At 42.7% G+C, this 14,094-nt stretch overlaps 1 protein-coding gene across 1 annotated transcript in view; it reads left to right on the top strand.

The window, feature by feature from the left end:
- The window catches only part of LOC106610792 (pecanex-like protein 2), a 95,711-nt gene extending 85,182 nt beyond the window's left edge, over positions 1 to 10,529 (top strand). The window contains exons 29-34 of the mRNA XM_014210398.3: positions 5,303 to 5,447; positions 7,623 to 7,853; positions 8,450 to 8,724; positions 9,145 to 9,320; positions 9,577 to 10,025; positions 10,261 to 10,529. Coding sequence (XP_014065873.3) covers positions 5,303 to 5,447; positions 7,623 to 7,853; positions 8,450 to 8,724; positions 9,145 to 9,320; positions 9,577 to 10,025; positions 10,261 to 10,395 — 1,411 coding nt within the window. The 3' untranslated portion in view covers positions 10,396 to 10,529. The remainder of the gene's footprint in view (positions 1 to 5,302; positions 5,448 to 7,622; positions 7,854 to 8,449; positions 8,725 to 9,144; positions 9,321 to 9,576; positions 10,026 to 10,260) is intronic.
- The last annotated feature ends 3,565 nt before the right edge of the window (positions 10,530 to 14,094 follow it).

Genomic DNA, 14,094 nt, shown 5'->3' with positions numbered 1-14,094 from the left:
GTTGTGTTATATATATGGGGTTTTATTACCCTCCAGGGATGTTGTGTTGTATTATATATATGGGGTTTTATTACCCTCCAGGGATGTTGTGTTGTGTTGTATATGGGGTTTTACTACCCTCCAGGGATGTTGTGTTTTGTTATATATGGGGTTTTATTACCCTCCAGGGATGTTGTGTTATATATGGGGTTTTATTACCCTCCAAGGATGTTGTTATATATGGGGTTTTATTTCCCTCCAGGGATGTTGTGTTATATATATATGGGGTTATATTACCCTCCAGGGATGTTGCGTTACATATGGGGTTTTATTACCCTCCAGGGATGTTGTGTTATATATGGGGTTTTACTACTCTCCAGGGATGTTGTGTTATATATGGGGTTTTACTACCCTCCAGGGATGTTGTATTGTGTTATATATGGGGTTTTATTGCCCTCCAGGGATGTTGTGTTATATATGTTGTTTTATTACCCTCCAGGGATGTTGTGTTATGTATGGGGTTTTATTACCCTCCAGGGATGTTGCGTTACGTATGGGGTTTTATTACCCTCCAGGGAAGTTGTGTTATATATGGGGATTTATTACCCTCCAGGGATGTGGTGTTATATATATGGGGTTTTATTACCCTCCAAGGATGTTGTGTTATATATGGGGTTTTATTACCCTCCAGGGATGTTGTGTTATGTATGGGGTTTTATTACCCTCCAGGGATGTTGCGTTACATATGGGGTTTTATTACCCTCCAGGGAAGTTGTGTTATATATGGGGTTTTATTTCCCTCCAGGGATGTTGTGTTATATATATGGGGTTTTATTACCCTCCAGGGATGTTGTGTTGTATTATATATATGGGGTTTTATTACCCTCCAGGGATGTTGTGTTGTGTTGTATATGGGGTTTTACTACCCTCCAGGGATGTTGTGTTTTGTTATATATGGGGTTTTATTACCCTCCAGGGATGTTGTGTTATATATGGGGTTTTATTACCCTCCAAGGATGTTGTTATATATGGGGTTTTATTTCCCTCCAGGGATTTTGTGTTATATATATGGGGTTATATTACCCTCCAGGGATGTTGCGTTACATATGGGGTTTTATTACCCTCCAGGGATGTTGTGTTATATATGGGGTTTTACTACTCTCCAGGGATGTTGTGTTATATATGGGGTTTTACTACCCTCCAGGGATGTTGTATTGTGTTATATATGGGGTTTTATTGCCCTCCAGGGATGTTGTGTTATATATGTTGTTTTATTACCCTCCAGGGATGTTGTGTTATATATGGGGTTTTATTACCCTCCAGACATGTTGCGTTACTTATGGGGTTTTATTACCCTCCAGGGATGTTGCATTGTGTTATATATCGGCTTTTATTGCCCTCCAGGGATGTTGTGTTATATATATGGGGTTTTATTACCCTCCAGGGATGTTGTGTTATATATGGGGTTTTATTGCCCTCCAGGGATGTTGTGTTATATATGGGGTTTATTACCCTCTAGGGATGTTGTATTGTGTTATATCAGCTTTTATTGCCCTCCAGGGATGTTGTGTTATATATGGGGTTTTATTACCCTCCAGGGGTGTTGTGTTATATATATATATGGGGTTTTATTACCCTCCAGGGATGTTGTATTGTGTTATATATTTGGTTTTATTACCCTCCAGGGATGTTGTGTTATATATGGGGTTTTATTACTGTCCAGGTATGTTGTGTTGTGTTATATATCGGCTTTTATTGCCCTCCAGGGATGTTGTTATATATGGGGTTTTATTACCCTCCAGGGATGTTGTTATATATGGGTTGTATTACCCTCCAAGGATGTTGTTATATATGGGGTTTTATTACCCTCCAGGGAAGTTGTGTTCTATATGGGGTTTTATTACCCTCCAGGGGTGTTGTGTTATATATGGGGTTTTATTACCCTCCAGGGATGTTGTGTTATATATGGGGTTTATTACCCTCCAGGGATGTTATATATGGGGTTTTATTACCCTCCAGGGATGTTGTGTTGTGTTATATATATATATATATATATATATGGGGTTTTATTACCCTCCAGGTAAGTTGTGTTATATATGAGGTTTTATTACCCTCCAGACATGTTGTGTTATATATATGGAGTTTTATTACCCTCAGGGATGTTGTTATATATATATATATGTATGGGGTTTTATTACCCTCCAGGGATGTTGTTATATATATGGGGTTTTACTACCCTCCAGGGATGTTGTGTTGTGTTATATATGGGGTTTTATTGCCCTCCAGGGATGTTGTTATATATGGGGTTTTATTACCCTCCAAGGATGTTGTGTTATATATGGGGTTTTATTACCCTCCAGGGATGTTGTGTTATGTATGGGGTTTTATTACCCTCCAGGGATGTTGCGTTACATATGGGGTTTTATCACCCTCCAGAGAAGTTGTGTTATATATGGGGATTTATTACCCTCCAGGGATGTGGTGTTATATATATGGGGTTTTACTACCCTCCAGGGATGTTGTGTTATATATGGGGTTTTATTACCCTCCAGGGATGTTGTATTGTGTTATATATGGGGTTTTATTGCCCTCCAGGGATGTTGTTATATATATATATATATATGTATGGGGTTTTATTACCCTCCAGGGATGTTGTTATATATATGGGGTTTTACTACCCTCCAGGGATGTTGTGTTGTGTTATATATGGGGTTTTATTGCCCTCCAGGGATGTTGTTATATATGGGGTTTTATTACCCTCCAAGGATGTTGTGTTATATATGGGGTTTTATTACCCTCCAGGGATGTTGTGTTATGTATGGGGTTTTATTACCCTCCAGGGATGTTGCGTTACATATGGGGTTTTATTACCCTCCAGGGAAGTTGTGTTATATATGGGGATTTATTACCCTCCAGGGATGTTGTGTTATATATATGGGGTTTTACTACCCTCCAGGGATGTTGTGTTGTGTTATATATCGGCTTTTATTGCCCTCCAGGGATGTTGTGTTATATATGGGGTTTTATTACCCTCCAGGGATGTTGTTATATATGGGGTTTTATTACCCTCCAAGGATGTTGTTATATATGGGGTTTTATTACCCTCCAGGGAAGTTGTGTTATATATGGGGTTTTATTACCCTCCAGGGATGTTGTGTTATATATATATGGGGTTTTACTACCCTCCAGGGATGTTGTGTTGTGTTATATATGGGGTTTTACTACCCTCCAGGGATGTTGTATTGTGTTATATATGGGGTTTTATTACCCTCCAGGGATGTTGTGTTATATATGGGGTTTTATTGCCCTCCAGGGATGTTGTTATATATGGGGTTTTATTACCCTCCAGGGATGTTGTGTTATATATATATGGGGTTTTATTACCCTCCAGGGATGTTGTGTTGTGTTATATATGGGGTTTTATTGCCCTCCAGGGATGCTGTGTTATATATGGGGTTTTATTACCCTCCAGGGATGTTGTGTTGTGTTATATATATATATATGGGGTTTTATTACCCTCCAGGGATGTTGTTGTTATATATGGGGTTTTATTGCCCTCCAGGGATGTTGTGTTGTGTTCTATATGGGGTTTTATTACTCTCCAGGGATGTTGTTATATATATGGGGTTTTACTACCCTCCAGGGATGTTGTATTGTGTTATATATCGGCTTTTATTGCCCTCCAGGGAAGTTGTGTTATATATAGGGTTTTATTGCCCTCCAGGGATGTTGTGTTATATATGGGGTTTTATTGCCCTCCAGGGATGTTGTTATATATGTGGTTTTATTACCCTCCAGGGATGTTGTATTGTGTTATATATTGGGTTTTATTACCCTCCAGGGATGTTGTATTGTGTTATATATCGGCTTTTATTGCCCTCCAGGGAAGTTGTGTTATATATGGGGTTTTATTGCCCTCCAGGGATGTTGTGTTATATGTGGTTTTATTACCCTCCAGGGATGTTGTATTGTGTTATATATTGGGTTTTATTACCCTCCAGGGATGTTGTATTGTGTTATATATCGGCTTTTATTGCCCTCCAGGGAAGTTGTTATATATGGGGTTTTATTGCCCTCCAGGGATGTTGTTATATATGGGTTTTTATTACCCTCCAGGGATGTTGTGTTATATATATATGGGGTTTTACTTCCCTCCAGGGATGTTGTGTTGTGTTATATATGGGGTTTTACTACCCTCCAGGGATGTTGTATTGTGTTATATATGGGGTTTTATTACCCTCGAGGGATGTTGTGTTATATATGGGGTTTTATTGCCCTCCAGGGAAGTTGTATTGTGTTATATATCGGCTTTTATTGCCCTCCAGGGATGTTGTGTTATATATGGGGTTTTATTACCCTCCAGGGATATTTTATTGTGTTATATAGGGTGTTTTATTACCCTCCAGGGATGTTGTATTGTGTTATATATCAGCTTTTATTGCCCTCCAGGGATGTTGTGTTATATATATATGGGTTTTATTACCCTCCAGGGATGTTGTGTTATATATATGGGGTTTTATTTCCCTCCAGGGATGTTGTGTTATATATATGGGGTTTTATTACCCTCCAGGGATGTGTTATATATATGCGGTTTTATTTCCCTCCAGGTATGTTGCGTTATATATATGGGGTTTTACTACCCCCCAGGGATGTTATGTTATATAGGGGTTTTTATTACCCTCCAGACATGTTGTTATATATGGGGTTTTATTACCCTCCAGACATGTTGCGTTACATATGGGGTTTTATTACCCTCCAGGGAAGTTGTGTTGTGTTATATATCGGCTTTTATTGCCCTCCAGGGATGTTGTGTTATATATGGGGTTTTATTACCCTCCAGACATGTTGCGTTACATATGGGGTTTTATTACCCTCCAGGGAAGTTGTGTTATATATATGGGGTTTAACTACCCGCCAGGGATGTTGTGTTATGTTATATATGGGGTTTTACTACCCTCCAGGGATGTTGTATTGTGTTACATATATGGGGTTTTATTACCCTCCAGGGATGTTGTATTGTGTTATATATGGGGTTTTACTACCCTCCAGGGATGTTATGTTTATTATTGGGTTTTATTACCCTCCAGGGATGTTATGTTTATTATGGGGTTTTATTACCCTCCAGGGATGTTGTATGATATAGGGGGTTTTATTACCCTCCAGGAGGGTAATAATGAGCTGTAGTTTCCTTGATTTTCCATCAGGGGGCAGCTAATGCTCTCTGTTGTACCACAGTGATACGCGATGTGAGTCTCTCCCCCTCTGTTGCTGTAATGTGATAAAAACGTTGACAATGCTCCCTTTCTCTGTGTCTCTAATTCAGTTTGGAGTCGTTCTTGTATGGGTTCAACACTCTGTTCAAAGGAGACTTCCGTATTGCTACTAAAGATGAGTGGGTGTTCACAGACATGGATCTGCTGCAGAAAGTGGTGGTCCCAGGCGTGAGGATGAGTCTCAAGCTCCATCAGGTATTCACAATATTCTACCTTGAAGACAATAGCATTTGCTCACTTTCTCCCTTATTGAAGTAGAATATGTACAGTGGGGGAAAAAATTATTTGATCCCCTGCTGATTTTGTACGTTTGCCCACTGACAAAGAAAGGATCAGTCTATCATTTTAATGGTAGGTTTATTTGAACAGTGAGAGACAGAATAACAACAAAAATATCCAGAAAAACGCTATGAATAAATTTGCATTTTAATGTGTGAAATAAGTATTTGACCCCCTCTCAATCAGAAAGATTTCTGTCTCCCAGGTGTCTTTTATACAGTTGACGAGCTGAGATTAGGAGCACACTCTTAAAGGGAGTGCTCCTAACCGCAGCTTGTTACCTGTAAAAAAGACACCTGTCCACAGAAGCAATCAATCAATCAGATTCCAAACTCTCCACCATGGCCAAGACCAAAGAGCTCTCCAAGGATGTCAGGGACAAGATTGTAGACCTACACAAGGCTGGAATGGGCTACAAGACCATCGCCAAGCAGCTTGGTGAGAAGGTGACAACATTTGGTGCGATTATTTGCAAATGTAAGAAACACAAAAGAACTGTCAATATCCCTCGGCCTGGGGCTCCATGCAAGATCTCACCTCGTGGAGTTGCAATGATCATAAGAACGGTGAGGAATCAGCCCAGAACTACACGGGAGGATCTTGTCAATGATCTCAAGGCAGCTGGGACCATAGTCACCAAGAAAACAATTGGTAACACACTACGCCGTGAAGGACTGAAATCCTGCAAGGTCCCCCTGCTCAAGAATACATATACAGGCCCGTCTGAAGTCTGCCAATGAACATCTGAATGACTCAGAGGACAACTGGTGAAAGTGTTGTGGTCAGATGAGACCAAAATGGAGCTCTTTGACATCAACTCGCCGTGTTGGGAGGAGGAGGAATGCTGCCTATGACCCCAAGAACACTATCTCCACCGTCAAACATGGAGGTGGAAACATTATGCTTTGGGGGTGTTTTTCTGCTAAGGGGACAGGACAACTTCACCGCATCAAAGGGACGATGGACGGGGCCATGTACCGTCAAATCTTGGGTGAGAACCTCCTTCCCTCAGCCAGGGCATTGAAAATGGGTCGTGGATGGGTATTCCAGCATGACAATGACCCAAAACACACGGCCAAGGCAACAAAGGAGTGGCTCAAGAAGAAGCACATTAAGGTCCTGGAGTGGCCTAGCCAGTCTCCAGACCTTAATCCCATAGAAAATCTGTAGAAGGAGCTGAAGGTTCGAGTTGCCAAACGTCAGCCTCGAAACCTTAATGACTTGGAGAAGATCTGCAAAGAGGAGTGGGACAAAATCCCTTCTGAGATGTGTGCAAACCTGGTGACCAACTACAAGAAACGTCTGACCTCTGTGATTGCCAACAAGGGTTTTGCCACCAAGTACTAAGTCATGTTTTGCATAGGGGTCAAATACTTATTTCCCTCATTAAAATGCAAATCATTTTCTAACATTTTTGGCATGTGTTTTTCTGGATTTTTTTGTTGTTTAAAATTATAGACTGATCATTTCTTTGTGAGTGGGCAAACGTACAAAATCAGCAGGGGATCAAATACTTTCCCCCCCCACTGTAGGTAACTGTACATTTAACCTTGAGCTCTTCCTGTGCTTTCTCAGTGGACTGCACGTGTACCTTGATGTACAGTGGAGCTGCAAATATAAGCCAGGTGGCAATCAATGGCACATTGTCGATAAGTGCACTGCACTTGACTTTTAAAGGTAATTTACCCTTGAGCTGCTTATATTATGAATACGATTCCCGCAAATATCTGGAAAAATTGCTTTTAAAAGGTGCAATTCACTGTAAACCGCAGGAGGCTGGTGAGGGGAGGACTGATTATATTTATGGCTGTAATGGAATAGTATCAAGCACATGGAAACTGTGTTTGATACTGTTCCATTTATGCCATTCCAGCCATTATTCTATTCCGGTCCTCTCATTATTAAGGCACCACCTGTGCTGTAAACGCTGCGGATATAGGCTCAAGTGTAAATGACATTTTAAAGGTCAATAAGTTGTTGACAATGCTCCATTAATTGAATCCCATCCTTAAAGTGGTTCAGTTAATCCCTGTAATAAAGCTTTTACTCACGGTGATATATTTACTGCTCTTGTTCCTTGGTTGCTCTCAGGACCACTTTACATGTCTGGAGGAGACAGAGGAGCCAGCCATCTTGTACGAGGCCATTAGTAACTACAAGACCAGTCTGGTGATCTGCCATGAGAGTGACCCAGCCTGGAGGAAGGCAGTTTTGTCCAGCCGGGACACTCTGCTCACACTGAGACACATGGTGGACGATGGCACGGATGAGTACAAGATCATCATGCTCTACAAACGCCACCTCAGCTTCAAGGTCATCAAGGTGCATGTGAGATGAATGGTGTAGGGTGAAGTTGCCCCTAGACACTGATCTTGGGTCAGTTTTGCATTTCCCCCCACCAATGTTTAAGCTTAGGATTGGGGAAGGGGAACCTGATCCTAGACCTGTACAGTTGTGCTGAACACATGCTGAATTCCGAGCCCCTACTCCGTAGCCACCTCTGTAGATCTGAGAGGAATGGATAAATATGACGTTATTACCATATTTTTTACATCTATCCGGAAGTTATTACCATATTTCTTGCATCTATCCAGTCATCTCAGATCTACAGAAGGGGCTGTGTTACTATAGGTCAAACTGGAATTATTCAGCATTGTTGTCAGTTCAAGCTGTCTGGAACATGAGATGAAGTTACTCTGATCAACTCTACATATTGATAGAGTTTAGCATGAGAAGTGTGGGGTGGATGAGTTGTTGGTTTGATTAATACATAAAGAAACTTGATCCAAATGGTTCTTCCATATCCAGTTGATTAAAATGGTGATTTAATCAGAGTAAAGAAATGTGGAGTTGGACGGTGTGTAATGTGTATTCAGATGTCAGTAATACTACCCTCTTCATCCTCTCCTCTCTTCTAGATCAATAAGGAGTGTGTAAGGGGCCTGTGGGCCGGCCAGCAGCAGGAGCTGGTGTTCTTGCGCAACCGCAACCCAGAGCGCGGCAGCATCCAGAACTCCAAGCAGGCCCTCCGAAACATGATCAACTCGTCGTGCGACCAGCCGCTGGGCTACCCCATGTACGTGTCCCCCCTCACCACCTCCTACATGGGCACCCACAAGCAGCTGAGGAGCATCTGGGGCGGCCCTCTCAGCCTGGACGGCATCAAGACCTGGCTCTTGTCCAAGTGGCTGCGGTGAGTTCTGGCTGCCGGAGGCAGGCCAAGGGGAAACAGAGGGTCTTCTTTATCAGTCAGTCTGCCTGTGCTCTGCTCCCCTATGGATGGAATCCAACCAGGGCCTTTCCTGCTGTGACAGCACCACTCTTCCCAAACCATATAGGGCTAAAGTGCTGCGACATGTTCAGCTGCATCCAGCGCATTTGAATACCTGCCATCTACTGTTAGGCTTATGGGCCTTTTTATGTTTAGTGTAAGGCGTGGCCTGCACTGTAAACCACTTATAGGGACATGTTTTCATTTGAGATCAGATTTAGATTTTTTTTTAATCCAGATTCATTGCCCTTCAGATATAGTTAAATGTTTTAACTCCATTTTAATAAAGCTGTCAAGGTGTTTAGAAAGGTAACATAGGCCTACTGGGTGTTTGTGTTGTAGGGTGCGGAAGGATAACCTGACCAGCTGTAACAGTGGTGTGAACATGGAGGATGTGGACTGTGCAGGGGGCGGCTCTTCTCTGAGCCACAACCCAAACTCCATCACCTCCCAGAGCCTGAGTCTGTACCAGGCCAGGCCCAACAGGACCTCTCAGGCCAATAGGCAGCACACTGCAGGTTTGGTCCTCTACAGGAGAGGCACACATGATACATTTAAAGGGATAGTTCACCCAAGTTACAACATTAAATTGGTTTCCTTACCAGGAAAGAATTACACGTCAAGTAGAGCCTTGCGCATGGTTCTGCCATGTTAGGTTCTGACAGCTATGTTCACGGTTCTGCCATGTTAGGTTCTGACAGCTATGTTCACGGTTCTGCCATGTTAGGTTCTGACACAGACTGGGTCGTTTTATCTGTATGTGCATCCATCCAGGGAGGAGAGAGTACCGGAGCCGCTCAGTGCAGCCCCAGAGCCAGCGGCCTCCAGTCACCAGCCAGTCAGGGCCCATCCTGGACAGTCAGCAGGTGTCAGCTTCGGCCAATGGCCTGGTGCAGCGCCTCTCCAACAGCCAGCTGTCCTTCAACACCTCCATCGCCTCTGTCTTCTCCCAGGTTCCACGACTCTCCACGGCCGGGGGCCAGCTGAGCTCCCAGCTCCAGGCTGCAGCCCACCACCGCTCAAGCCAGGTGTCCTCCTCCAGCTCCACCCTCAGTCTGCTGTTCGGCAAGAGGAGCTTCTCCAGTGGCCTTGTCATCTCTGGCCTGTCAGCAGCCGAGGGTGGTAACACCACGGACACGCAGTCGTCCAGCAGCGTCAACATCGCCATGGGTGGACCCTCCATGGGTGGACCCTCCTGCCGATCCACCAGCAGAGCCACACAGGTAGAAGCCAGAGCTCCCGCCCCAGAATATATTTAGTAGCATTTATTAAGCTTAATTCTTGAAATTATATTACCATTTAACAATGTTTTGGTTATCTATGTAGGCGTTTAATGTCAACAGTTGTTGAGGACACAATCAGACATGGGTCAGAACCTCTACAAAAATGTGCTTTTTAGCTGGTATAATGTATCAGATTTCAGATTGTAGTAATACATTATTTTCAATGTTTTTCCAGTGGACATCAGAGCCCTACGAGAGTGTAGATGCAACCTACTCCAACACTCCCAATGGCGTGAAAGACAACACACCGTCAAATGATAAAGGCTGCACACAAGAGCCAGGAGGACACAACAGCCTCTGCAACCCATAAACTTCCAGAGCAAATGACGATCTGAGAGCACCAACACCTGCCTCACTCCGCAGCATGTTCTGCCCCAGTGTTCTGAATGTAAACAACAATGTCCTTTGCTCCAGTGACAAAATAAAGAATTTTTATGAAAAACACATTGCTCATTATCCTACGCCGGGGAGGGTTGTCCAAACGGTTATGAATTATGTGGTGTTATACTTAACAAATTAATCACCAGTGGTGGAAAAAGTACCCAATTGTCATACTTGAGTAAAAGTAAAGATACCTTAATAGAAAATCACTCAAGTAAAAGTGAAGGTCACCCAGTAAAATACTACTTGAGTAAAAGTCTAAAAGTATTTGATTTTAAATATACTTAAGTATCAAAAGTAAAGGTATAAATAATTTCAAATTCCTTATTAGGCAAAGCAGAAAGCACGATTTTATTTTATGGATAGTCGGGCACACTCCAACACTTGACATAATTTACAAATGAAGCATTTGGGTTTAGTGAATCCGCCAGATCAGAGGCAATAAGGATGACCAGGGATGTTCTCTTGATAAGTGTGTGAATTGTACCATTTTCCTGCCCTGTTAAGCATTCAATATGTAACGAGTACTTCTGGGTGTCAGGGAAAATGTATGGAGTAAAAAGTACATTATTTTATTTAGGAATGTAGTGAAGTAAAAGTTGTCAAAAATATAAATAGTAAAGTACAGATACCCCAAAAACTACTTAAGTAAAAATATTTAGAATACTTCTTAAGTACCTTACACCACTGTTAAACACACTCAAAGATTCAATCATGTTCATGGTGGTGTTGGATCACTGGATTCATTCCATACTGGAGTGTGGACAAGAATCGCTTATGCTATTTGCACCACAAACAGATCACTTCAAGGATATCTGGTGCATGAGAGACACCTTTTATGGACTGATGTTCATTTTTCACATCACACAGTGTACCAATAAAAATAAAAAAAATCTAACAAGTAGGTGCTTGAAACAACATTTCTAGGGTTAATAAATTGGAGAATGTTTGGTAATTTTCTAAAGGTTGCATCTCTGGAGTAGAGACGGAAGAATGCAGACTTGGGGAAAGTAAAACACTTAGGCCTTTTCTCAATTGGCAAAAGTACCTCCTCTCCTCGATTCCTCTGTCCTCCCCTCCGTGACACGGAAACAAATATTTGGTCGCCATATGTAGGAGTGCCAATTTCGGTAATAGGTGAAAAGGAGTTTGCTTCTCTCCTTGATTGCCTACTCCAGCAGAGGATGCTCAGGTGTATCCTATCGTGGGAAAGTTTTGAAATCAGCCACACACCCTTAGAAACAGCTGTTGTTTTCTCAAAGAAGAAAAGCATGAACACATTTTAAAATCTGGTGGGAGGAGATATAGGACGGGCTCATTGTAATGGCTGGAATAGAATAAATGGAACGGAGTCAAACGTGGTGTTTGACTAAATGAAACGTGGTGTTTGACACCGTTCAATTTATTCCATTCCAGCCATGACAATGAGCCTGTCCTCCTAGAGCTCCTCCCACCAGCCTCCTCTGTTATATACAGAATGTCTAGCACAACTAGCTTCACCTCTTTGTGCCGCATTATTGAACTGGATGGCCGTCTGCGCTATTTAAAGGCCCTTTATATCATTATTGAACTGGATGGCTGTCTGCGCTATTTAAAGGCCCTTTATATCATTATTGAACTGGATGGCCGTCTGCGCTATTTAAAGGCCCTTTATATCATTATTGAACTGGATGGCCGTCTGCGCTATTTAAAGGCCCTTTATATCATTATTGAACTGGATGGCCGTCTGCGCTCTTTAAAGGCCCTTTATATCATTATTGAACTGGATGGCCGTCTGCGCTATTTAAAGGCCCTTTATATCATTATTGAACTGGATGGCCGTCTGCGCTATTTAAAGGCCCTTTATATCATTATTGAACTGGATGGCCGTCTGCGCTATTTAAAGGCCCTTTATATCATTATTGAACTGGATGGCCGTCTGCGCTATTTAAAGGCCCTTTATATCATTATTGAACTGGATGGCCGTCTGCGCTATTTAAAGGCCCTTTATATCAAATAGTGTCTGTTATAGGTGTGTAGGTTACAAAATAAGAATACTCAAGAGAAATGGAGACCCCTCAAACTGTCAATGAGAAAAAATCCTAAACTGAAGCTTAAATAAAAAAATAGAGCTGATTTATTGGGACATCATAATGAAAGAAAACACAAACCTTTTCGGCATCAAGCCATTGGCTTAGATTCAATCAGGACTGCAGAAGATTCGTGTTATAGCGCAATTGACATTTAAAGGTAATTTCCAATTGAGTAGACAAGCGAGCAGTGTGTCAAGAAGCAATGCGTCTTGGCAGGGTCGTGTTTTGGAAGACACATGACTCTCGACCTTCACCTCTCCCGAGTCCGTACGGTAGTTGCAGCGATGGGACAAGACTGTAACTACCAATTTGAGGAAAAGGGGTAAAAAATAAACTTTTTTTTTTGTATCTAGCACATCAGTGTAAATGGTAGACACCAGCTTCTAGTTCAGGTTAACTGTATATGTCACGATCTAGTTAGAATATACAGATAATCTATTAATTTAAATTATCTTTATTTACTCTAGTTCTGGCAGTGTTGATGCTTTCGGAGTTGAGGACAGGGAGGCATAAGCCTAAAAAACCCACCCCAAATTGCCCGCAGTCTGTCGATGGCGTAGTTGGTTTTCTGGTGTTGTGTCTTCACGGCTACCACTGTGAGCGGCCTTCGTTGGGTTCAGCTGTCAAGTCTCATGACGCCTTACTCGAGTGTTTGTGTGTGGGCACAGTCAGGTACCCCCCGGAACCCCTGGGCAGTCATTAGCAGGCCTGCCCTGCCCTCACCAAACTAACAAATCTGGGGGCATCGCATTAAAACAACACCTGCTTTGTACAGGGGACAGAAAAGACAGGCTGTGTGTATTAACACTCAACCTAGCTTCCACAGTCAGACCCAGGGTCATGCAATATACTGTAGGGCAATGTTCAGTAGAAGAAGTGACAGAGACGATATTGTCTTCAATATTACTGAGTCCAGTTATTTCAAATAATATAATTGACATCCCCTCCATATGTAGTGCAGTAAGTGAAACTCTGAATCAGAATTTTTCATTAGAATAAAGTGATTCTTTGGTGGCCTCCAACCCCACTGTCTTTATCTTTTTCCTCATGTGTTCTGAGGTGAATTGTTCATACGGTGAAGAACACTGAGACCCACCGTCCTTCCTGTCTGCCTCTGCAGAGTTATCAGTTGCAGGAGTGTAACATACAGGCTCCGTCTCGGCGTCCCGGCTTTCCCTACTCTTCTTTCTGCCCTCTCAGGACCACAGGAGAAGTCCCAGCTTTCCCTACTCTTCTTTCTGCCCTCTCAGGACCACAGGAGAAGTCCCAGCTTTCCCTACTCTTCTTTCTGCCCTCTCAGGACCACAGGAGAAGTCCCAGCTTTCCCTACTCTTCTTTCTGCCCTCTCAGGACCACAGGAGAAGTCCCAGCTTTCCCTACTCTTCTTTCTGCCCTCTCAGGACCACAGGAGAAGTCCCAGCTTTCCCTACTCTTCTTTCTGCCCTCTCAGGACCACAGGAGAAGTCCCAGCTTTCCCTACTCTTCTTTCTGCCCTCTCAGGACCACAGGAGAAGTCCCAGCTTTCCCTACTCTTCTTTCTGCCCTCTCAGGACCAC

The sequence above is a fragment of the Salmo salar genome, chromosome 28 (genome assembly GCF_965601325.2).
Source record: "Salmo salar chromosome 28, fSalSal1, whole genome shotgun sequence".
In the NCBI taxonomy this organism is placed as follows: Eukaryota; Metazoa; Chordata; class Actinopteri; order Salmoniformes; family Salmonidae; genus Salmo; species Salmo salar.
Note: the sequence above shows the minus strand (reverse complement) of the source record. Positions and strands in the feature narration are given on the sequence as shown.